Source organism: Podarcis bocagei (assembly GCF_964188305.1).
Source record: "Podarcis bocagei genome assembly, chromosome: 2".
NCBI lineage: Eukaryota > Metazoa > Chordata > Lepidosauria > Squamata > Lacertidae > Podarcis > Podarcis bocagei.
Window position 1 is genome coordinate 70,903,935 of NC_138126.1, and position 24,162 is coordinate 70,928,096.

A 24,162-nucleotide genomic window follows, 5' to 3' on the forward strand; every position below is an offset into this window, starting at 1 on the left:
TAGGGCACATGGAGTTGGATTCAGACTTGGTCATGCTTAGAGTGGACCAGTTGAAATTTGCTCATGTGCATCCTACCTGATTGGCACACCATGGATGTGTGTACAAGACGTGATGAGAGAAGCTGCCCTGAAACCATGACATTAAGAAATAGCAATCATCAAATTATTATTGTATGACTTAAACATGTGCAATATAAACTCACCAGCCTGGACTTCTTTTTCATTGAACCAGATGGGTTACAGGAGACTGGGAACCTTGCAGCAAAAGTTGTGGGAAAACAGGATATCAGGTACGTTCTGTCCGCTGCATCCAACCGCTGCACGATAACACAAACCGCTCTGTCCATGCCAAATACTGCAACAGCGATCGCCCAGAGGGCAGGAGGGTTTGCAACCGGGAGCTTTGCCCTGCGCAGTGGCGGATAGGACCCTGGTCACAGGTAAGCAGGATTTTGTTCTGTCGTTCAAATTACATTTGGAAGTGCCTATATTAATAAGGGTGGTGTCAAATTCACATTAGTGAATTGGTTGTGAGCCTTAGTGTTTCACATCATGGGGGGGGAGGGGGACATCGAATGTCAAGATTGCACAAGATGCATGTTTGTTGGTTAACTTCCATAATTGTGCAGCAATATAACCATACTGTTAAAAACAAAGAATCTACTTTGCCTGTCCCTATACTATATTTGCACTCATCTGTCATAATGCTGACAAAAAAGGGTGGGTGGCAGAGTAAGCAGGCAGGCAGGTGTGCACCCCAGGCAGGTCCTCCCATCTTCTTCCTGTTGCCACTGCCAGCTGACCTAGGTGGGTAGAAGAAGGCAAGAAGAAGGTGCTGCAGGCAGGCAGGCAATGCAGGTAAGCCAACAGGTGGAGCACTTGCTGCACTTCTTCTGTTGTTGCCAGAGCTTCTGCCACTGGTGGAGGAAGGGGGAAAGAGAGACTTTCCCCGTCAGTGGTCGCCATACCAACACCAAAAGGAAGCCCACAAAGGCTTGGCTGTGGTGGCAGGGTAAGGATGGGGACTAAGGTGGGAAAAGCTTTCTATCCTTCTTTGCCCTCCCACCAGCGGTAGTGGCAGGGTGGAAGGGTACCCACCCACCTGTGGTGGCAGCAATAGGGAGCATGGGGAAGTTGGGTGAGCTATGGCAGAAGGGTTTGAGAACAAGCTGTGAGATGGAGGAGGAAGGACAGGCAAGCTGTGAAATGATGGGGAGGGGTTTGGGGTGAGGTGTAAAGAGAGGGAGAGGGGTTAGCCAGTTTTAAAGGCAGCAGCCCCTAGTGCAGTTATAAAAATTGTGTTTGGCTAACACCCAGAATGTTAGGTAACTGAGTCACAGGTGAGGGACAGAAACCTTTGGGGATATTCCCAGTACTACTTTGCACCATGTCAGGATGCAGTGAGGCTTCATAGTCCCAAAATCCTGGGAGCGGCTTTGTGGGCAAGAACTGGACCATGCAACCTGCCATCAAAGCCTATGATATGATCAAATCACAAGAATGCAAAACTGATCCCAGGACCAGAAGTCAGTGCAAGAGAGCAGAGACTACAAACCCATCACTGAGACTAAGGGTGGTATTCAACCAAATTTTACTTAGAGTAGTCCCATTGAAATTAAGTTGGGTCCATCAATTTCAGTGGATCTGCTCTGAGTAAAAAACTTGAATTCCATTCTGTGAGTGGAAACACACACCAGGAGCTGGAACAAACAGTCAAATGTTTGTCATCATTCAATGAATGCAGAATCTGAAGAGGAGAGCATGTGAAGGCTAAGCTGTGAGGAGGATCAAATCACGTTATGGGGTCAGGGAAGCGATCTGGAACAATAAGCCACCCTGAGGGCAGTAGCCTACATAGCAGGGGATGCATGGACCAGCCATTCAGGATGCTAACTTACTGCAGAGTTTTGCATTTGCTGTACTCAGTTGCTATTATTATTACTATAATTGTTACAAACACTTCAGACAGGCAAACACCCCAAGTCAGAGCCCCTTGTGGGTTTCATTATGCACATAGAACACAAATACGCATACAGCTTACCTCTTTATTTCAATGGACATAGTAGGTCCACAGCAGAAAAGAAGCTCTCTGTGGTTATTGGAGCTCCTTTGCTCCAAAGAGATACAAGGCTGGCTTGTTGTAATCTAACATCTAACACTACCATATATAGCAGTTAGAGTCCACTTTGGTTTAGGGTTCTTGGTTGTACTGATGACGACAGTGAACAGTGGTAAGTAACAATAAATAATCGTTTTCATATAAATTATGTTACCTGTAACAAATGCCAACTGCCAATAAATTAGCAAAAGTGAAGTTGACTTCTGGTTTCTCTCCAGTGCTCTGTAACCTGTGGTAATGGTACACAAGACAGACAAGTTCTGTGCAGGACAAGAGAAAACGTTATTGGCTTCTGTAAAGAAGACAAGCCAGAGACAAGGAGGTTATGCATTCTACCTTTGTGTCCCAGTGAGTGCTGATCCCTCTTTTCTATTTATTTGGGGTGGGTGCTTTGTGACAATTGTGCCAGTCATACAATTAAATTTTGTAGTGATTTTTAGAATACAGTAAGCCCGCAACTTACGCACATTTAACTTCTGCGTGTTCAGCTTGGCAAAAGACATAAAAAGGGGGCAGGTGTCAATTTTGGTTCTATGATGACACTACCTTTCTACTGGTGTGGTACACATGTTTTCAAACAGGTCCAGGCTGCAACATTTTAAGGCATACATGTACGTGTACCACACCAGTAGAGAGGTAGAGTCATCAGAGAACCAAAATTGTATGTGTGACAAATCCTTGAAATGGTGGGAAGCCTGCATGAAAAAGCATGTGTGTGGTGCACAAATTTGTTCTGTTTTGTCTTGACTTTTCTGCAGACATTTCACCAATGTGATGACTTTGAGTAGAGGTGCCCAAATTGACATTATTTAAAACTAATAATGTACTGCTGTAGTTTTTCAAAAGCTATTTTCTTTCTTAGAATAGTAGCTACTAATTCTGTTCAGTCAACCAAAATGGTGCATTAAGAAGCTTACAAATGTGCTAATTTTTTTCCCCATTACTATGTTCTCTTTCAGGAAATTCATCTGATACATCAAAGAAAACTTACAGGATACAATGGCTGTCAAGACCGGACCCAGATTATCCCATCCAGAAAATATCTTCAAGTAAAAGACCCATTTATAACTCTGCCTTTGCCCTTAAATGCATGCCACATCAAATGTGGACTTTGCCTTCTGCTCTATTCTTCTTCCTATATGGAAAATTTCCTTGAATCTGCCAAGTCTTACCTTGGGCTGAATCTTTTTTTCCCTACGCTGGGCCTTGGTGCACAGTGTCTTTCTTCTCTGGAGATTGAGTAGCACTTGCTGCAGTGGCGATCGTGAAGGTGTTGGATGTGTGAAGTTGGATCTCTTCGGTGTGTTGGAAGTCCTCTAAAAAGTGAGCTGGTATCAGTTTGCTTGTTGATTGGTGATGGTGAAAAAAGGCTCTTAACTGGCTCATGATTTCAGTTTGATGGTGAAACCGAGAACTTATTGTGAATGTGATCACATCACAATAATGACACCTTGTAGTGCTAAAAGTTCTCCTTTTGTCTAAAGGTCCTCTATCTTACAAGAAGTTAGCTTCAGTGTTTTTGCAGGGTAGTCAAATGAAAGTGCTCATTCCATCATGGTTCTTTACAGTCTCATTGCTTATTAACTCATGCGTCACAATTTTTTTAATTCCTGGCTTTAACATTTTCATTTGTTTCCATGAAAAAAGTTGATTACTGCAGGTAGATGAAACTCTCTTGATATTCCTGTCAAATGCTGCTACTGTGCTATGCTTTTATTGAAGCTCTTCTACCTATATTTTTTCTTTCCAAAACCAGCAAGGGAATCTTCACACAATTTTGCCAGAAAGTTCCTTGTTATTATTATTTTTTAACACATATAATGCAAATAGGAAACCAGTATGGCAAAACATGTGGTCTATGCTACAGGTTGTGGTGTGCAGTATTTCAATATCATTGAGACAATATGACATTGTCGTGCTGTGCAATGTCAAGAATTGTTCAGCAGTGAACTCTTTATACATCATTGCATCCATCAGTCTTTTTTCACCATTTGCATGGTTGACTTGACTGGTTCAGTTGTGTGTGTGTATGTGAGCGTGCGCGTGTATGTTTGTGATCTATAGATGTGTCAACTGGCAAACATAACAGTGTGAACAATGACAGAATTACCTCAATTTTTATTGCTTTGTTTCATTTTGCTTAGGGAGAAAGAAACTACATTTAGAAAAATGCCTTAAACTTTAATTGCATTGGCATTAACCACCAGTTCCAGCTTTAAATATACAAATAGTGCACTGGTACCATGAATTGATATTCATGTACGGTGTTTTTACTTGAATGCTAAAACACTGGACGGACGTTTGCACAGTCGGGTGTATGAGGAAGGAAAGGATCACTACCCACCTAAAAGAAAGGGCCATTGCCCAACTTACCCTGTTTTAACTGGTAGATATTTGCTTCGGCATGTGTTTGTGCTGAAGATCTATAACTCGCTGTTCATAAAACCACTTATATAAACATCAAATAACAGGCGCATATCAGTACCTGTGGATCATGGCAAATTGCTTGCTACCTTTCTCCACCAAATCATATCCCGTAGGAAGGTGGTCCTGTGGATCTTCTAACAATGTAGCACTTCAAAATTGTCATTATCATGTGATCACATATTTAAATTTTGCTGTTACTATGATGATTGCCTGCAACCTGTTCGTAATTTTACATGGCAACGAAAAAGGCAAAGACACGTTATCTGGCACTAAATACTGTTATGTAAAATAATTGGTGTTTAACTGTTATCAACTTATTCATGACTGTTAGTTACCTTTAAATAGACAACTGTTGAGTGATGTTTCAAGCTATGGATGGCTATAGAGAATGGTGCAATAAGGTATCTGGGCATTGTGCACTAGATCTATATGCACTTTGGTTTATCAGGGATATTTTATTAGTGTTTTGTATGTATTTAACATATTATTAAAGATGTGCCAATTCAGTTTGCTTTTCAATATTTTTTTATGAGGCCAGTTGAAATGTGTACCAAAGTGACTGTGCAAATGACTATTTTTTTCTTACTGCTCAGTTGAAGACATACTTCCAGTCTGTCATGCATACTACAAAATAAAATAAGATGAAAGTTCAGCAGGTCTGGCAGTTTTGCTTTAGGAAAACAAAATAAATTTACTCTGACATATATGCAAGAGAAACAACCAAGAGTGCACCTTAAAGACTAAGGTTTATTGTGGCATAAATTTTTGAGAGTGCAACTGGGTTGCAGCTGACAGACATCTATGCCCCCCCAAATTATATTCAAGACTCTGATTCTCTTGGTTTTGCTGCAACAGACTAACATGGCTATCCTTCTGGAGATTTCTTTATATAAAATGTAATTATGAATGGGAAGTATATTGACTGTATCACAAGAGTCAATTATTTCATGTGGCTCTGTATTTGATCTGCATGTTTTGGGGAATGTTTCACTGTTGTTGAAATAAGGCATTTTTCTAAAGATGCTTTAAGAGGTTCTTACATTGAACAGCCAACAAACTTAATTTAAGTTTGAAATACTTGCTACGATTTACTCATCTTATAAATTTGGTAATATTCTAATCCTATTTCTTAGAATGGGTTTATATATAAAGAATACATGTTATCCTTATAGAACACAATATTCACCTTTATATTGTTCTCTCGTCCTCAAAACAAAAGGACTGATAGTTCATGTAGAAAGGGGCGAATTTAAAGTTGTCTTCTTTGTTAATCAATTCTAAATTTCCTAGACTGATATGTTTGCCAACTAAACACACTCATACCCTAATTTATTTAAGTAAAGGATGCGTGAAGAGACGCCGTGTATCCTTTCTAAAATCAGTGAATGCGTCTGCATTTGATCAGGTGATGCTTTATGTTGCAATGTGGTTGAGAGCCTGACACACATGCTGCTGCTATACCGGCCTGCAGTGCTGTTCTAATAGCCTTGTGACGTTGCGATGACATCATGGTTACTTGCACCCTTCCCCTTAGAACACTTGAAAATGTGCATTTGAAACCTCATGGGGGACCGATGCTGCTGGGATAGTGGATTTCAAGCAGGGAAATAGGTGGGGTTAAGCCCTCCTCTACAAACACCACTCATTGCTTCTCTGCTCCTTGTTGCCTTCACTGGAAGAACTTGCTCCTGCTCTAAAAGGGCCATTGAGCTTTACAAATGGATTTTTACCATTTGAGCCCTAGTATTACCAGGGCAGGCCAAATACGTTCTGGTGCTTGAAGCACTCCTCCCACTAATTAAGAAATGGAACTATCATCCTGGTGAGCTCCGTGGAAGCTTCATTGAAATGGACAAGAGCAAAACAAGGTTCATTCAGTGAGGCTTGCACTGGAAAGTTTCTCAGTGGATTGTAAATCATGACATCACTTCCAACAGTTTAAAATCTGCTTCACTCAGGCTTACCTTATGCTAAGGCGGCATGGGTGTCCTCCAGAAGTAAACACATAAAGGGATGAGTGACAGGAACATATTCTTGAGCAGTATTGTGCATGCCCCAGGGTCGCTGGATTTGATCTCGCTGTCAGTTCCTTGTCTGTACAAAGGTGTTTGGAAGAACCTGCCTCCTGTTCATCCTGTATATAATAGGTGCAGGAAACACTGGTGTTAGACCAATAGAACAGCAGCAAAATGGCACCATCTACAGCCGTGAGAGAGGTGTCTGCAGGTTCAGGAGAACCTCAAGGTTTGAAAAAGCACTGAAAAAAACTCCGGGGGGGGGACTCCTAACAGGGAAACTAAGCATGGGGGTCAGAAACCCAGCTGGGAAGGAGAATGGAATGGCGTGTGTTGAATAGGGAGCATTGTACATTACAACTGTAACATTTGCTGCCTTGGTAAAGTGCTTTCTTTCTTTTTTTAGTATAGTATTTTTTCCCCTGCTTTGGGATTTCTCCAGAACTTCTACAGCGTATTAGCATTGACCTTCAATTTTTCACCACTCATTCTGGCCACTCATTCTGTATATCCCAATGCCGCTGTTAAATTCTTTTAATCCTAGGAGGCCATGAAGCAGAAATCCTTCGTTTTGGGCAGTTTACCAAATCTGCTAGCTGGATGTCAATATACTAATGTAAAACAAATCCTTGCTGTAATCAAAACAACAACAACAGGGATGCAATAAAAAAACCATTTGAGGTTCTAAGAAGTTACCTGAAGTTTCCATTGCAGCCCCTGGCTAAGGAGTCTAGTGGCCAGCAATATAGATTGATTGACTGCCCCTGGAGTTCTTCAACTTAATGAACCAGGAGTCTGTTTTCAGTGGCGCAAGCTAAAGCTGGTTGTTCAGGGCCAGGGGTCTGATGTTATGGATACCATGTGAGAGAAGCTATTGGAAATGCTTCAGCATGGTGACAACGACATGCAACCCCTGCAGTGTGTCAGAGATGCTCATGAATTTCCACACTCAATGCCAGCTGCTGATACAAGTGTAAGGAAATTCTCCATGTGATTAAGGTAATCCATCTGGTGAGTGGTCCCTCCCAGACACCATATGGATGCATTGCTACACAATGACATCCTATTAAGCAGCCATAATATATGTGAGTCTGAGGCCAAGAGCATCTCGAAACCACAACATTCAGGAATGTAAGTGGGTCCCCTTCTAATTTGTCATCACATATCATAAAGGTCGGAGGAGCAGTATGTAAAATTCTGATGTGAAATTTTATATCACTGCAAGAAATGGGAGAATGCTTCCGTCAAGGCCCAGTATCAGGTCTTAGTAATATTGTATACAAGAGCCTCTAAGTCCAAGTTTGCTTGATTCTGACTCTGGTTTTATAGTATACACATAATTATTCCTGTTTTTCTCTTCCAGAAGAACGTTGCCAAGGAGACAAGTCAACGTTTTGTCGCATGGAAGTTCTCTCTCGGTACTGTACAATTCCTGGTTACAATAAACTATGTTGCAAGTCTTGTAAAATGTACAGTAACAAAACAGGAAGTGGAAACTCAACAGAACCCAACCATAGCAAGGTTAACGATATCGAAGAGGCTACCTCTCCCACACTTACAACACCTGTTGACGTTCACATCCCACATACCACTTCAGGCCCACCCATTGTTCCCAAGATAAGCATCACTGGTTCCAATGCAACTGAAGATCGGCCAGAAGGCAACATAGTGGATGTTCCGTATAAAATTCACGGACTGGAAAATGAAGTGCCACACCACAATATCATCTTGCGGAGGAGACCACCTTACGAACGGATAAGGAACCAAAGAATTCAAGAGCTGGTGGCTGAAAAAAGGAAACAAGAAATGCTCAGGAAATTGCATTAAAATGGAAAGATAGCACAAAGTTGTTTTCCTCTCTTATAGAGAGATGCTACCACCGCTGCAGCAAAGCCCATGTCATCATAGAGACTTAGATACAAATAGTGGTGCTATGGCAGAAATGCCAAATGCTATAGCCTGCAATAAAAAGGAAATTTAGGATTATTTAAGTTAATATAAATATTATAATGGCTAGGGTTACAAGGTGCGACAGATACTAGTGCAATATCCTCATAGGTTTCACTGCTACTTAGCGGTGGTGCCTCGCTAAGGTCAGCAGGGTTCTTTTCTGGGCTCTCTTGCGCCCTCAGTGTGTGTTCTTGAGTCCAACAGAACATTTCTGGGGTGCACTCTGTAGAATTAAGAAGAGATTCTAATAGCTTGATCCAAATCCCTCAGCAATGTTTGGAGGCCTACTGATAGAACCTCAGCTTCAGGGAAGCACATGTCTGGTTTTTTTAAAAAAATTATCAAGTCCTACCTATACTTATTTGGAAATAAGTTCAATTTATTTCAGTGGAACTTATGTCAAAGTCAGTGTGCTGGAATCTGGTGTGCCATTTTTGCCTGTCTTTCCATTGAATTAAATGGTGGTGCTACCATACTCAGACGGCAGCATAAAATGGGCTACCATGATATAAAGGACCTAATTCAGATCCTGTTTCAGGAATCAAGCATAAATCAAGCTTTCTGTTAACCACTTGAAAAACAAAAGTAGGTCAGAATTGATGCCACGTAATGTACAAAATGAGGGACGCGGGTGGCGCTGTGGGTTAAACCACAGAGCCTAGGACTTGCCAATCAGAAGGTCGGCGGTTCAAATCCCCGCGACGGGGTGAGCACTCCCGTTGTTCAGTCCCTGCTCCTGCCAACCTAGCAGTTCGAAAGCACGTCAAAGTGCAAGTAGATAAATAGGTACCGCTCTGGCGGGAAGGTAAACGGCGTTTCCGTGCGCTGCTCTGGTTCGCCAGAAGCGGCTTAGTCATGCTGGCCACAGGACCCGGAAGCTGTCTGCGGACAAACGCCGGCTCCCTTGGCCAATAAAGCGAGATGAGCGCCGCAACCCCAGAGTCGGTCACGACTGGACCTAATAGTCAGGGGTCCCTTTACCTTTACCTTTAATGTACACAATAAGAAAGCAAAAACAACAACAGAATGATAACTACTACATGCAGCACAAGTCGGACCAAAGTAGCTTTTAACATTTTTGTCCTTGTAGAAGGAAAATTTACATGCTAGTGTTGGGGGTTGCTCCAGTAAAAGGCATCATCACTGTATCTGCTTTTTCTCACACTTAGGGACCAATACATTCTTAACATTAATCAATATACTAGCCCCAGTCAACTTCAGCTAGAGGAGTAGCACACTAAACTTTAGCACCATGTTCTAAAATAATAGCATTCAGGAAAATATGTTTTAAATTATTAATATATTCACTCACCGGATCGAGCTGCATTGCCCCAGTCACCTCTGGTTCTGCATTTCATCACCTTAAATGCTTGCAATGAAATTACTACAGAGTTTTAACAGTGTGTAGATCATTTCCCCCAACTTTTACCAATACTCTGATTCATTTAAACGACTGGATTGCCCTTTGATTTCAGTTGGTGCTTTTTGTGTGTGAAAAAAATGTAGCTTTTGCTTATTCCGGGTTTTTTTTTACAGTGCAATGTTATGTAACTGTGATGGTGTACAACTTGGGTTTTCAGCCATTCATTAGGACAACTGTACTGTAGCAGAAGCAAACGCATGTCATTATGCATATATATGTATACACAGTACTGAATCGCTTAGCAATGTATAGTTTGACAGCCCTTTGAGTACTGGTTTCATCCCTCACAGCACTTTCAGAAAGCATGCAGCAACATAGTCGGTTTACTGCTCATTTTGATCAAAGATCAATGTACAGTCAGATCCTAAAGGTCCTTATTTGCCAGTAAGCCCAAGCACTGGGACTTACTTCTCAATAGGTGTGCTCAGGACAGCAACTTTGGATTGGTTATTCAAAAACATCCATGTTAATTCTTGATTAGGTATGGTCTTAAAGCTTGAGCCAGGTCTGAAAACGAAGTTTTCCCATCAATTTAACTTGATAGTGGAATAGATCACACTCCCAGGTATATCTGCTATTTTTACACATCTAGTGGCTGCTGGGGAAAATAGCTGAGCACAGGGAAATATTTTGGGTGCTATTGCTAGTAGTTCAATGGCTGCATGGACTAAAAAGCCTGTATGTGGTTTGTGTGTTAAAAAAATATATCTTCCTGCTCTGACTACCATGTTTATCTGAGCTGCTTAATGCTTACCAGTTAATGCAAGATTCTGAATGCTGTTGCTGCCTTCATAATCTAATTGAACAGCAGCTCATTAGTACAAGTTAAACCATAGATTTCAGAGGCAACTTATTAAGCAATTCAAAGTTTTCATTGGCATACCTTGTAGGTGGCAAATAGATGGTGGTTGTTCAAAATCATCCATGTTAATTAATGAGTAGATTCCATTTCAACCAGATCTCATGAGACCAATATCTGGATATCTTATAATTAGCCTCATCACTCTTTTACATTCACTGGGAAGAAAATTCGGCATGCTATTATAATGATGGCATACAATATAGGATGGGTTTTATATTCAAGCAGCGTGAGTTCCCCTTTTAAAATGTATTGCTCCTGATCTCTAGCCACATGCAACAGCTACCGGCATAAGAACAGCAATGTTAGCCTGCTTCTACACAGGTATCTTTATTGGGATCGGAATGGTTGTTCTATGAGGGAGGGTTCCAACGTACACTACTATTGACATAGCAGAACATTCTGGAAACAGTCAACATTTCAAGACTAGTACCAGGGCCGGCCCATTCATGAGGCAAAGTGAGGTGATTGCCTCAGGTGACAGGATTCACTGGGGCAGCAGATCCTGATGTTCCGTGGCACCATTTTGGAGCCAAAATGTCCTGGACTGGCCCTGTCTGGGCTTCCTCTGAAATTCCTCATCTGAAAGACATAGGTTTGCTTTTTTGCCAAACAGTCTGATTCCACTTTCTCTTTGTCCCCCTTCATATTAATGTACTTTCATGAACACCTATGGTGGAAAATATTTTCCAAATGACAGCCTATTTAGTGGGAGAGGTCTTTCCAGTGTAAGGCCTGATATAATCTTAATCTTGCTTAATTCAGAGGTTAGTTTCTCCACCCCACCCCCTCAAAAAAGGGGGCAATTGCGTGTTCTGTTCTGTATATGTAGCATAATAACGTGAAGTGTCTGAAGAAATAAATCCCATGACAGCTAATTAATTTTATTGGAACTTGCTAATGATATTGGAAGCAATTAGGGGCATGTGTTAGTAATTAGGGACATAGAATTGCTCCGTTTTTCTGGAAAGGCTGCCACCCAGCAGAATGCTTTGGAGCACAATATTATGCCATCACTTCGTGAAAATGAGGACAATTTCATACATTTATTTTGTTCCAAACAAATGGAGAAAAGTGGCTTTTGGTCTGTTTAGGCCATTATCTAGAAGCACGTGTGGGGGGAAAAAGAAAAAAGAAAAAAAAGAAGCACGTGTGAATAAGGGCTTCACATGCCCAGTGGGTCTTTCACCTCATATCATACTAACCCCCCCCCCTTGATGTATTGTAAGCAGATTTTAAAATGCTGGGGGCTTCGGTGAGGCGAAGAAATGAGGGAGGAAGCCCAGCAAGGCACACTTGACTGAAAAAGGTAACACTGTGCCTATAACCTTCATTAATGTGGAAGTCAAGCAACAGTGGGAGATATGTATTAAAGTAGCTCCACTATCCTTGGTATTTCTCCCCTCAAAAATGGTTTCCCCATAATCCTGCTACAATGGGGGAAGGAGCATCACTGCAAATCATCTTGCTGTCCCATATTTATTTTATCACCTCAAGTTTTCCCATCCACTTTCTTCCACAAGACTCTGTGATGCAGTGATAGGGCTTCTGTGCCTTTAAAAGTCGTATGGGTAGAAGTCTGAGAGGCACAGCTTACCTTATAACTGAAACTCGGTGCTGGGAAGAACTTCGGCTGTTAGATTCGTGCCTATTGTCTTGCTGTTCAGGGCATATTAGACCTACAAGAAAGAAAAAGAAAGTAACTGTATACAGGACAAGTCCTACAGTGGTGCTGCCCAGTAACATTGGAGCACATTGCCAGCTAAATAATGAGAAAAGTACTTATTGTTTAACTCTTAATGGACAAGAATTTCTATATTTACAAAAATTAAAATGTGGGCTTATTATTATTTTCTATGAAACATATACAGATCTTTTCCTTCCTTGCTGCTTCCTCTCTTCCTCCTGCATCTGTAGTTTTGTATTAGAAGATAACTACCCTGACCAAGGCACTCTTTGGGACAGTATTTACTGCTACAGAATACCCTCACCTTTTAATTTCTTTTTGTATTGGCACCCTACAAAAAACAGCAACCCACAAAAGCACTGCCAAACAAAATCCCCTTTCTTTGTAGCTGTCTCCTAGTTGCTTTTTATAGACAGAGGTGGCTGCCAGCATGTTGACAGAATGGGCTAATTACTTACTATATGTCTAAGCATACATACTAGATATGGAAGTGGAATGCAAAAAGGGAAACCACAAGTGAAAATCAACTGTCTCGTGCCTGACCCAGGCTGGATCTAAACACATCAAAGAAGTGTTTTAAGTTAAACGCGTTGTAAACTTTGTATGAGAAATCAGGTTAGCAAAAACGGGACTCCACAGCCCCATCTGGTGGCACATATATGCATATGCAACACACTTTTTCTTTACCAACCTAGCTGAGTCCTAGACTACTACAGTACCTGATTTCTCTTGTGCTAGAATAACTGGGTTAATTCTTGTTTGACGAACCTTTCATAATTTGTTGACTCTATTGTGGAGCATGCAGTGTCTTCTTTTTCATTATATACCTAGCCATCTACACAGTAGCCTAGTGCTACTTGTTCATTTTAAAGCATAGCTACGCCTCTGGTCCAGCATAGTAGAATGACACAGCTCTTCTAACTACTGCTGCCCTGAATTTTTAGAAGAGGCTGGTGGGTCCTTGGCACAATCCACAAACGAAAGATAGTAAAAGACCCTATTCTTAAATGTGATAGTTTTGCTCCTGAAAACACTAGGAAACACTAGGAAAGCACTAGGAAAGGATATAACATTCAATTGGAATTGCCAACTCCTTTTTTTTGTTCTTTAATAGCTGCTTGATCTGCAAACCTGAGCAGGCAATAATGTTTCTCTTCAGGCTGTGAAAGGCTTCAGTGGCTGGTTCCTGCAGCTCAAGGTGTTGCAAAGGAGTAGGCAGGGATATTTTTCTAGTTTGTTGAAAACCTTAAGTTCAACTGCCTCAGTAAGCGTGTTTCATGTAAATTACTGCTGCCCCCTGTTATTTTATTTTTTTACCCCTGTTGAAATCTGGCTGTGGCTGCTTTGCGTTTAGCACCACACTGTTACCATTTTACTCCGTCTATCCCAATATATCAAAGCCCTACGTTTTAATGTACAAGAGTTTTCTGAACTAAGTTATTCATTTGAATGCAGAATTTTCTCTCCTCAGTTAACACAGCCATTCAAAAGCTGTGCACCCACGGAGACCAAACTGGGGCCTTTAAACATGAGCATCCGACATGCGTTAGGCCCTTGACAATCCTGTGCCTACTGGCTCATTATCAGAGACCAGCTGTACAAATGCACCCACATCCAAGGGCAAGATTCAACGTGCATTTGGAAATGCAAGGGAAATGCTCCTTGTTGCCAGACAAAAGCTGGGTCCTGCTGGCTGTGGGTGCAGGGAATGCCAGCACATGCCAGATTTTCAAGCATTCTCCAACAAGTGCCCTATGTCATGTGAACAGACCCTCAGAATGCCTTGCTTGAAATATCTCCAAATGGTGCTTCACCCAGTACTCAAAGGGTTTTTTTGTGATTTACTTTTACTATGTAATGCATTTACTACTACTATATTTACTCACCTACAATGCACAGTATTACCTATGTTCGTATGGCACAGCCATTCACATACAATGCATATGCCTTAACGTCAGCTGCAATGAATAGCCATGAATTGTATATTAAAATGTATATACAAATCAGAACCTTTAATTTTATAATTTATTAAAGTCCAGATGTCTGGGTTCTTTTGCAAAGGAGTTTGACTTTTTAACTTTGATTACTCAATCCGTGCTCCTAGTACCATTCAATAGGCAGGGGGCTTAACCTTTTTCAAACCGCAACACTAAAGCCTGTTGTTTCTTCGGCCTCCATTCATCCCCCCTGTACCCTCTCTGATGTCTTCAGTGTCCCACCACTATAGAATCATAGAATTGGAAGGGACCCAAGGGTCATCTAGTCCAACCCCTTGCAATGCAGTCTCCCAGCTCTGAGACTTCTTCCTCTGGGATGTCTCTAGGGGGTTCCCCAGCTACTACCTTCCACCACTCCTCTTCATCCAGCCAGCCTCTGACAGATACTTCACTGTGGCAAGAAGGTATGAGGGTGGTGGAGGAATAGGAGCATTTAAATCACTGTCACATTATCCGGGGCAGGACTTGACAACTTTTTTAAAAAAACCCATTGTGCGTTGCTTAGCAATAAGATATGTGGAGGCCCTGTTTATTTGAAAGGATGCTGTGCGCTAGTGGCACAACACGCAGCTTCAACTTCCACACTCAGCTTGACAATAAGCTCTGAAACCTTGAAAGCCTGCCTCTTTCCTTGAAAGCCTTGAAAACCTAGAAAGCCTGCCTCTAACAAAATAAAATATACAACCATCTCCCATGAAAGCAGAAGAGTCCAATGATATATAGGGTGAGAAATGTCTCGTCCCCAAGAAGTCAGTAGACTACAACTCCCATCATCCCTGACTGTTGGCCGTGCTAGCTGATGATGACTTTCATACACAGCCCACCCTTCCTCCCAAAGGAGGCCAAGGTGGCAAGCAATTGCTGGTCAGTAGGGGTTGGGTAGAACAGACAGGGACCCTTTGGCTCTGGAGGGCTGAAAGATACGTGTCAGTGGATATTTTATCCACAGCCTAGGTATTGTCCAGCCGGAAGCTGCAGGATCTCTCTGCCCCCTCCCCATTCCCTCAAGTGAGAGGGGGTCCACACTTTGACCTTGTGATTCTGCTCATTTTAGGTCCTACTTGTTATAGTTAATAAGACTGTGACTCTTAACCCACTTTCTGCCTCTGCAGTGTTCATCTGAAAGTTGGGTGGGGGAGGAATATCCATTACTTCCAGAGTTATCATCTAATTCAGTACAACAGCAGCTCTATGCTCTTAGATCTGGAAGAGATTCACCTATATTATTTTCTCACTTCCACAGCACTCCAGTTGCCTCACATAAGCACTGTGCAGTGCACCTAGAAATAAAGCCTTTCTTTCTCCCTGTCTCAGAGGGCATTAGTTAAATCTTCCTTGAACACCTCCTCTGGTGATGATAAAAACAGAAGATCTGCCTTCTTTAACCCATCTACTTCCCTCATCAAAGTTCTTACCTGAAATTGGTCTTGTGTCAAGTTGGCCTTCAGCCCATACATATGCAAAGCTCTTGCCCTCAGGAGAGTGCTCCAATTGGCCCCATGGGATGATGCTTCGCTGCTACTTAGACTTTTGCTTAAAGACCAACTTAATTGCCAGTCGATGTCCTCCAACCCAGCTAAGAGGAATATGGACAAGCTCTCAAAGGGGTAGCAATCGCTGCTTGAAGACACCATAGATAGACAGAAGCAGGCAGAAAGTGTCTCTAGGCCAGTAGCAAGAAGAAGTCTCCAAAGGAAAAACTGGGCAATGTAGAATGTAGTTGCCCACATTCCATATTTATACCCTGGCAGAAACCCAGCTGGTGTGACATGCATCTGTGTGGCACATCAGAAAAGAGATGTGGCTCTGGGGCATAAATAAAATGTCCTGTCTCCCTAGTAGACCGATAGTTCATTCAAGAGTTCACAAGAGTTTGCACATACAAATGGCCCTCTCTCAGACAAACCTGCATGAAGCTCATGATTAACTGTGACTTAGCATTAGCTGAAAAGGTTAATCTACTAAAGATGATCATAGCTGTCCTTTTGTAACAGCCAACTGACTCATTAGGCCTCATTTTGCTTAAGCCCATAACCTTCAGTTATGCCACACTTCTGCAGTTATGCCATCCTTGGCATTTAATTAGCATTATATCCATCCGACATAGATGGACTGCCTTATGAAAGTGCTTTTGATTCTATACATTGCTAGCTAACATCTCCGTGCACCCAACTTGCAGGCGTCAGCAACACATGGAAGCAAATGCTGAGGTAAAGGTAAAGGGACCCCTGACCATTAGATCCAGTCGCGGACGACTCTGGGGTTGCGGCGCTCATCTCGCTTTATTGGCCAAGGGAGCCGGCGTACAGCTTCCAGGTCATGTGGCCAGCATGACTAAGCCGCTTCTAGCGAACCAGAGCAGCGCATGGAAACACCGTTTACCTTCACGCCGGAGCAGTACCTATTTATCTACTTGCACTTTTATGTGCTTTCAAACTGCTAGGTTGGCAGGAGCAGGGACCGAGCAACTGGAGCTCACCCCGTTGCGGGGATTCAAACCGCTGACCTTCTGATCAGCAAGTCCTAGGCTCTGGTTTAACCCACAGCGCCACCTGCATCCTTGTAGGCAATTCCTAGCTACAATCAGAAGTTAGGTTTCTTGCAGAATGCATTTCCTGTATTCTGTTGTCCTACCTCCTGGCAGTAGGAACATTATGAAAGAAAAATAGGTTCTGTTTTTGACAGCAGAAACAAATGATGCATTAACATAAAACATTAGTGCCAAAGAGGACAAATCCTGCCTTTTCTTCCTATTGTCATATTGTATCCTGCAGTAACCGCAAATTGTGAGTGTTTCATGGAGGGCATATTGGCAAACAATAAGCGAACTTTGTTTCTTCTGACCACCTTGGCTCCATAAATTAAACCCACGGCTTCACTGCTACTGTTTCACAAAAAGTGCTGAGCTAGGGAAATCTAGAAACCCCATTTTTAAAGTATAAAGCTGTTTTGCTGTACTAAGCTTGTCCCTTGAGTTCTGCCTCTGATCCTTTGAAGGGCAGAGTAGGCACCTGATGGCAACAAGTCAAACTTCTTATTATTCATTTTTAAGCTGACAGTAAAAGTAATCTGACAGTAAGAGATGGGTCCTATCTAGTTATGCAAAAGGACTCTGGACTAAGCCCATTAAAGAGGGTTGCCCAAGCTAAGACCCGAGGCTGGTTGGCACATGATATAATTGGCATGGGGCATTGCTGAAACAACCATCACAATAGCTCCCATTCTGTGGGGGTACAGGTAACAGCACGTACATTCCCATTGCCTGTATGCCAAGTATACATTGTCTTGGCCATTGCCTGTACGCCAAGTATACATGGTCTTCACAATCCAAAATATTGGGAATATCCTGTTATAAAATGCTGCTCCTACCTACGTCACACAGATACGGAGGAAAACAGACCAGCCATACTATTAAGCCAGTTTTGGGTACAATCACAAAGCAAATAAATGAATCAAATAAAATATCTGGTATATTATTCTATTTTGGATGTCCCGCTTCAAAAACAGCCAATTGCCTAAGAGAAGCCCAGAAACAGGATACGAAGGGCAATCACCCTCTGATGCTGTTGTTGAGCAAGTGGAGGAAGAGGGCATGCCCTCAGACAGCCCACTGCATTGCCTGTGTACATGAACAGAGAATGGGGTGGAGAAGCAGCACTGTCTTGCACCCTGGGAGGACCCTTCCACAGGGTGTTTTTTTTACCTGTGAGATTAAAGGCCTTATCCCAAATGCCTTGGGCATCTGATGGAAAAGCTATACACCAGCAGATAATCAGTCCATAGCATGTACATTAATATATTTATTCATATATAGTGTCTGTAACTGCTAGGTGCTGAATGAAAATTAAACATAACAAAGGCTCCGCCTAGACCTATCAGGAGTAAGCATAGACAAATGGTACCAAATAGTATGGGAAACAGCCTTACTAGAAAAATTAGCCAATAAACTGAAACTGACACAGGGACAAATAGAAGATGCCTTCACCCCTTTATCCCTGGCTCCCCTTTATCACATACACAGCCCAACAAGACAATGACAAAAATCCACCAGCAACATACAAATAAATATGGCTAACCTGATCCAAAACACCCACCCACCCCACTCACACACGAAAACAAAGATCACCACAGCCAATCACAAACAAACATCCACACCCTAGGCCAACCCCAACCTCTCTCACCACCAAAGAAACACAAGTGAATAGCAGATGAACCCGCACAAGTGGCACTGACACAAAACCCCACATATATTAAGTAAAATAGAAACATCACCACCTGACCCCACCCCCACTCACCTTTCCCCCGTCCACCTTTCCCCCCCTTTTCTTCCTAATGTCTCAACAAATGAAACTGATCTGTAAAAAATGTTACTTGAAAAAAAGAGAGAGAGATTGCACATACTTTAGTAAACCAAGAAAATATTTAATTAAAAAACAAAGGCCCCACCCATAAATTTATAATCTAAAGGAACTATGGGTCGTGGCTCAGTGGGATAGCATCTGCTTTGCATGCTGACAGTTCCAGGTTCAGTTCCTGGCATCTCAAGGTTCTACTGGGTGAGGACTTTGTCTGAAATCCAGTCCTGGAGAGTCGCTGCTACTCAGTTCAGACAATATTGCACAGGACGGACTGTTGGGCTGACAAGCAGCTCCCTGTGTTCCTATAAGGGTCAATCAATAAAAAGGAAAGGGGGGGTGAATGAAACCTGAATGTAATCGACTCATTCCACAATGACAAAGTTATTCAGCAACACAAAGCCACTAAATAATATTGATTACAAATCAGACAAGTCATTAAATACTATCTGTACCAGTTGCCCAGACGTGTGATTTCAGACAAAAGTGTGTGAGAGGAGCAGCAGTCACACAGAGCAGGCTCCCAGGGCATTCAGATTATTATTATTATCAGTGCTTTTTTTTCTAAAAAAGAAATGTTTGGGGGTACTCCCATTTTCCTACTCATATTGAAATATGGCCCCTCAATGAGGCCAAACTTAGACAAAATGTTTAGGGGTATGCATACCCCTGCGTACCCCTAGAAAAAACACACTATTATTATTTATTGAATTTATATTCCACCCTAAACCCAGAGGTCTCAGGGCAGTTCACAGAACAAAATCAAAATATAAAACCACAAAATATGTAATCAAAATAAAAACAACAACCCAATAACACCCCCTAATGTATGGACCAGGCTACAAACCTGCCGACAGCCAGGGAGGCAACTTGAAACAGCCTAGACAGGCACATAGCTACAGTCTTAAACTCTAAGCCCTGTAGGCAAAGAACATGTTTCTCTTCTGCAGTGCAGAACACCCAGCTTGGTTCAAATGAAGGCTTGCGGTTTACCAGGTTATCCTCCTAGAGTCTTTTCCACACAGAGAACTATAAACTGGACATACCAAAATCACTGAAATAAAGCAAAACACACAGACATTGATCTGTAAAAACAACGCCACCGCTACTGTGAGCATCAGTTCTGCAGCATAAGAAAGAGCTTCAGATAATGCACACTTTATAGCCCATCAGCCACTAGATGTCGGCACATGAAAGCAAATGAGGGAATAGATGGGAAAGAATTGCTTCATTATTAGACTCCTGTGGCTTTTGAAGGGGGCTGGGTTTTTTGAGCACAAGGAGATAATATTGGTTACTCCCCCCCCTTTTTTTTTTTTACTAAACAGGAGATACAGTGGTACCTCTGGATACATACTTAATTCGTTCCGGAGGTCCGTTCTTAACCTAGAACTGTTCTTAACCTGAAGCACCACTTTAGCTAATGGGGCCTCCCCCTGCCGCTGCTGCACTATTTCTGTTCTCATCCTGAAGCAAAGTTCTTAACCCGAGGTACTATTTCTGGGTTAGCGGAGTCTGTAACCTGAAGCGTATGTAACCCGAGGTACCACTGTACTGACTCTTAGCTTGAGTCCCACTCACTCTGACACATTTATAAAGGCCGGAAAAGATAGCTGAGAGAGAGAAAAGTAGTAGGAGCAGCCTGCCCCTTTGTGCTACAGCCACACTAAGGGGTCTCTGTTTTTTTCTTTAACAGCAACAGCTGTATGGGGAGAGGGGGTTAGATCTGGACTGCAGCACACAAGGATGGTTGGTTTAACCCTCTCCTGTGCACTTTTGTCCTGCCATACCTACAGCAACCTGGCATTGGCCCCAGGAGAGGAGCTTCTATTGGCAGGAATAAGAAAAGCTTCCCTCCAATATCACAAACCAGATTTGGAGGGTGAGACTAGTGGGACCACAAGGGAACAACACCAAACTCAAGAAAAAGGAGGAAGCAGAAACATTTAGATCATGTGTGTGTGCATGCCTTGGATGTTTTTATGGAAAGGTCTGTAAATATAACTATAAAAGATGTAGTTTCTGAAATGGCAGAGCAATACTGCAAGGGAACAGGCTGCTATTTTTTACTTGTGTTTACTAAAAGGCACATGATTTAAATAATCAACACATGGAAATTCAAAGTCAGCCTGCAAAGATTACCCCTGTTGCCTCAATCTCTCATTAAAAAATTGTTTTTCACTAACAAGAGAACTCACAGTCCCAGCTAAACATGAGCTCTTGAAACAACATTTTCCATTGTGCTTCTTTAAAAAGAATGGCCTTTGTGTTATTTTCCTCCAGGTTATCTATCTGGGTCTCTGGTGACTTTACAGGTGTGCTACTTCAGTAATTAGCAGAGAGCTCTGAATGAGTCCTGGATGCTGGCTGGCAAAACCAGCCCTGTCTAGCTAATACCCACTCGCTCATTAATGCTTCCCAGCAATTGTCTTTGGTACATACCAGAGTATCTATCACTCATAAAGCACAACAGGTTAATAGGCTATGTAAATATAATTAGATAAGGCAAATGCTATCCACCAGCTCTGTCTCCTTTTAATATGCGATATAAATGTGAATGCCGTCCATGGTCATCCTGTGTTGATCTCTTGTCAGTTGTTTGGTTTTAAAATATATGTTTAAAATATATTTCTAATATATCTCTCAGCAACTGCTTGGTTTGTTTAAACTTATGTTTGTATGCACAACAAAAATTGCATTAGCAATGTGATCCAATGCATGTCTACTCAGAAAGCTCCAGTGCATTCCATATGGCTTACTCCTAGCTAAGTGGATACAGGATTGCTGTCCACAAAAGATTTCTAGATAAACCACAGGGAACAGGCCAAGTTTTAATTTTTCATTGCTCCCCTCCATCTCCCACTAGGTGGAAGTTAAGTGTTCTCTAATTAGTTAAGTGATAGCCTCCTTTGAATACAGTACCTGTATCTCCCTGTTCAGGACATACTTGGTGATTCAAGGAGCAGATGGAAATGCTGTGCTCATCCTGGAACGACGGCTGCCTTCAGTAGATTAAGTGAAGATATCGACCCAATGTGTGGCAGCCATGAAAAAGGCAGATTCTAGGGAGCCTTTGGAACAGAATTGAGAATGAAACTGCTAATTATTACAATGCCGTTGAACAAATCTATGGCGAGGCTGCATTTGGAATATTGTGTACAGTTCTGGTTGCCTTACCTCAAAAAGGATATTGTTGAATGGCAAAAGACTCAGAAAAGGGCAGCCAAAATGATCAAGGGGATGGCAGGACTCCCCGATGAAGGAAGGTTGCAGTGTTTGGGTTTTGTTTTGGTTTTTAGTTTGGAGAAAAGGTGAGTAAGAGGGGGCATGATAGAAGTCTATAAAATTATGCACGGCCTGGAGAAAGTGGATAGAGAAAAGCTTTTTCCTCCCTCTCTCATGACACTAAAACTCATGAACATCTAACGAAGCTGAATATTGGAAGATTTAGGACAGATTAAAGAAAATGCTTCCTCATGCAGTACACAGGCAAACAATGGAACTCCCTCCCCCAAGAGGCAGTTTGGGTGGCTTTAAAAGAGGATTTGTCAAATTCATGGAGCAGAAGGATATCAATGGCTACTAGTCAAGATGGCTAACCTCTAGCTCCATACATTGGGGGCAGCAATGCTTTCGAGCCCCAGGAGGCGAGAGTGGTCTTGTACTTGGGTCCTGCTTGCCATTTTCCCACAGGCATCTTGTTGGGCAATGTCAGAACAGGACGCTGGAGCAGATGGACCACTGGCCTGATACAACACACCACATTCGTACCTTGGGCCTTGAACGCCTTGGCTCCCGAACAAATCGGCTCCCGTATGATCGAAACCCAGAAGTGAGTGTTCTGGTTTTCGAACGTTCTTTTGGAAACCGAACGTCCAGCGGGGCTTCCGCAGCTTCCAATTGGCTGCAGGAGCTTCCCACAGCCAAACAGAAGCCACGCTTTGGTTTCCGAACATTTTGGAAGTCAAATGGAGTTCCGGAACGGGGCGTATGTGTAGTGCCCACCCATACTGCAGCCTGTTGGAACTGCCTACCAGAAGAGGCTTATCCCATTAGCCAAGCGTGGGGTGTTGCTACTCCTTAAAGAGGCTAGCGCCACTAGCAGTTTGGCTTCCTCCCTCTGGTTCTGCTTCCAAGCGTGATTCAATTAATTTAGGTAGGTGCCCCTAGGTGGCAGAACAGCAAGCATGGTGTTTCGATTTAAGGACTGAGCTAGCATAGGCACTGGAAGCTCCAGTCACATGGACCTGTCCTTCCTTGCCCCTCCATGGTTGTCTACCTAAGCTGCTGTTCCTTCTTCGGGTGGAGCAAGCATGAGAGTTAGAGAAGGGCTTCTCACTTTCACTCTGCCCTATGCTCCTCTCATGCTTCCGGCTTGACTTCTCTGCCTCTTCTTCCCCCTAGCAAGAGGGACTGGTGTGACCTGTGTAGGTGTATTCAACAGCTCTTGGTAGTGGAGGGCTCTGGATCCTTTCCCCTCCTATCTGCTTCCTGCAATGCAACCTCAGAGCAATGGCCTCTTGGCGAGTGGACAATGAACACCCAGTTAAAATGTCTCTGAATATGTCTTAGTAACAACCACACAGGGTTTCTTGACCTCCCACCCCCAGATTAAAGAATGCCACTTGAAGAAATTGCACATTCTGAGCTTTCAGCCAAGCTTGGAATAACAGACCGGAGAAGCAGCCCCCCCCGCCCCCTGTTCTCGCCTAACGTTTTTTGAGTTGGGCGATAGTTCAGCATGCCTCAACCTGCATTTGTGTGGGATGTGAAGCTATCAGTGTCTTAGCAACATTTCCGTTAAATGCTCTGGCAGTATCATGTAATCTGCAGCAACTTTTTTCCCTTTTTTTTGTTTTTGCAGTCAGACTAGTGTGGCCTCTCAAACTTATATACAGTTCATCTTAGAACATCTGCCTCCTCTTTGGGACACCGTTGTACACATGCACATCTATCATAGCTGTCAGCATTTCCCTTTTTTAAAGGGAAATTCCCTTATTCCGAATAGGATTCCTCACAAGAAAAGGGAAAGGTTGACATCTATGACATCTATGCATCCATCGATCTAAAAGATTTATTATATTACCTTCACCATGAAATCCAAAAGCAGGTTACCACAATACTGTCTAACCATGCAATTAAAAACAAGTGAGACAGTTAATGCAATTGTCAAAAGCAACCAAAAGAAGTACCGTATTTTTCGCTCTATAAGACGCACCAGACCACAAGACGCACCTAGTTTTTGGAGGAGGAAAACAAGAAAAAAATATTCTGAATCTCAGAAGCCAGAACAGCAAGAAGGATCGCTGCGCAGTGAAAGCAGCAATCCC

At 42.5% G+C, this 24,162-nt stretch overlaps 1 protein-coding gene across 3 annotated transcripts in view; it reads left to right on the forward strand.

Moving 5' to 3' along the window:
• Window positions 1-11,910, forward strand: part of ADAMTS2 (ADAM metallopeptidase with thrombospondin type 1 motif 2) — a 324,369-nt gene extending 312,459 nt beyond the window's left edge. For all 3 annotated transcript variants that reach the window (XM_081180737.1, XM_081180736.1, XM_081180738.1), the window contains 4 exons: window positions 233-440; window positions 2,338-2,467; window positions 3,079-3,168; window positions 7,925-11,910. In XM_081180737.1, the coding sequence (XP_081036863.1) occupies window positions 233-440; window positions 2,338-2,467; window positions 3,079-3,168; window positions 7,925-8,388 (892 nt within the window). In that variant the 3' untranslated portion in view covers window positions 8,389-11,910. The remainder of the gene's footprint in view (window positions 1-232; window positions 441-2,337; window positions 2,468-3,078; window positions 3,169-7,924) is intronic.
• Window positions 11,911-24,162: the final 12,252 nt, after the last annotated feature.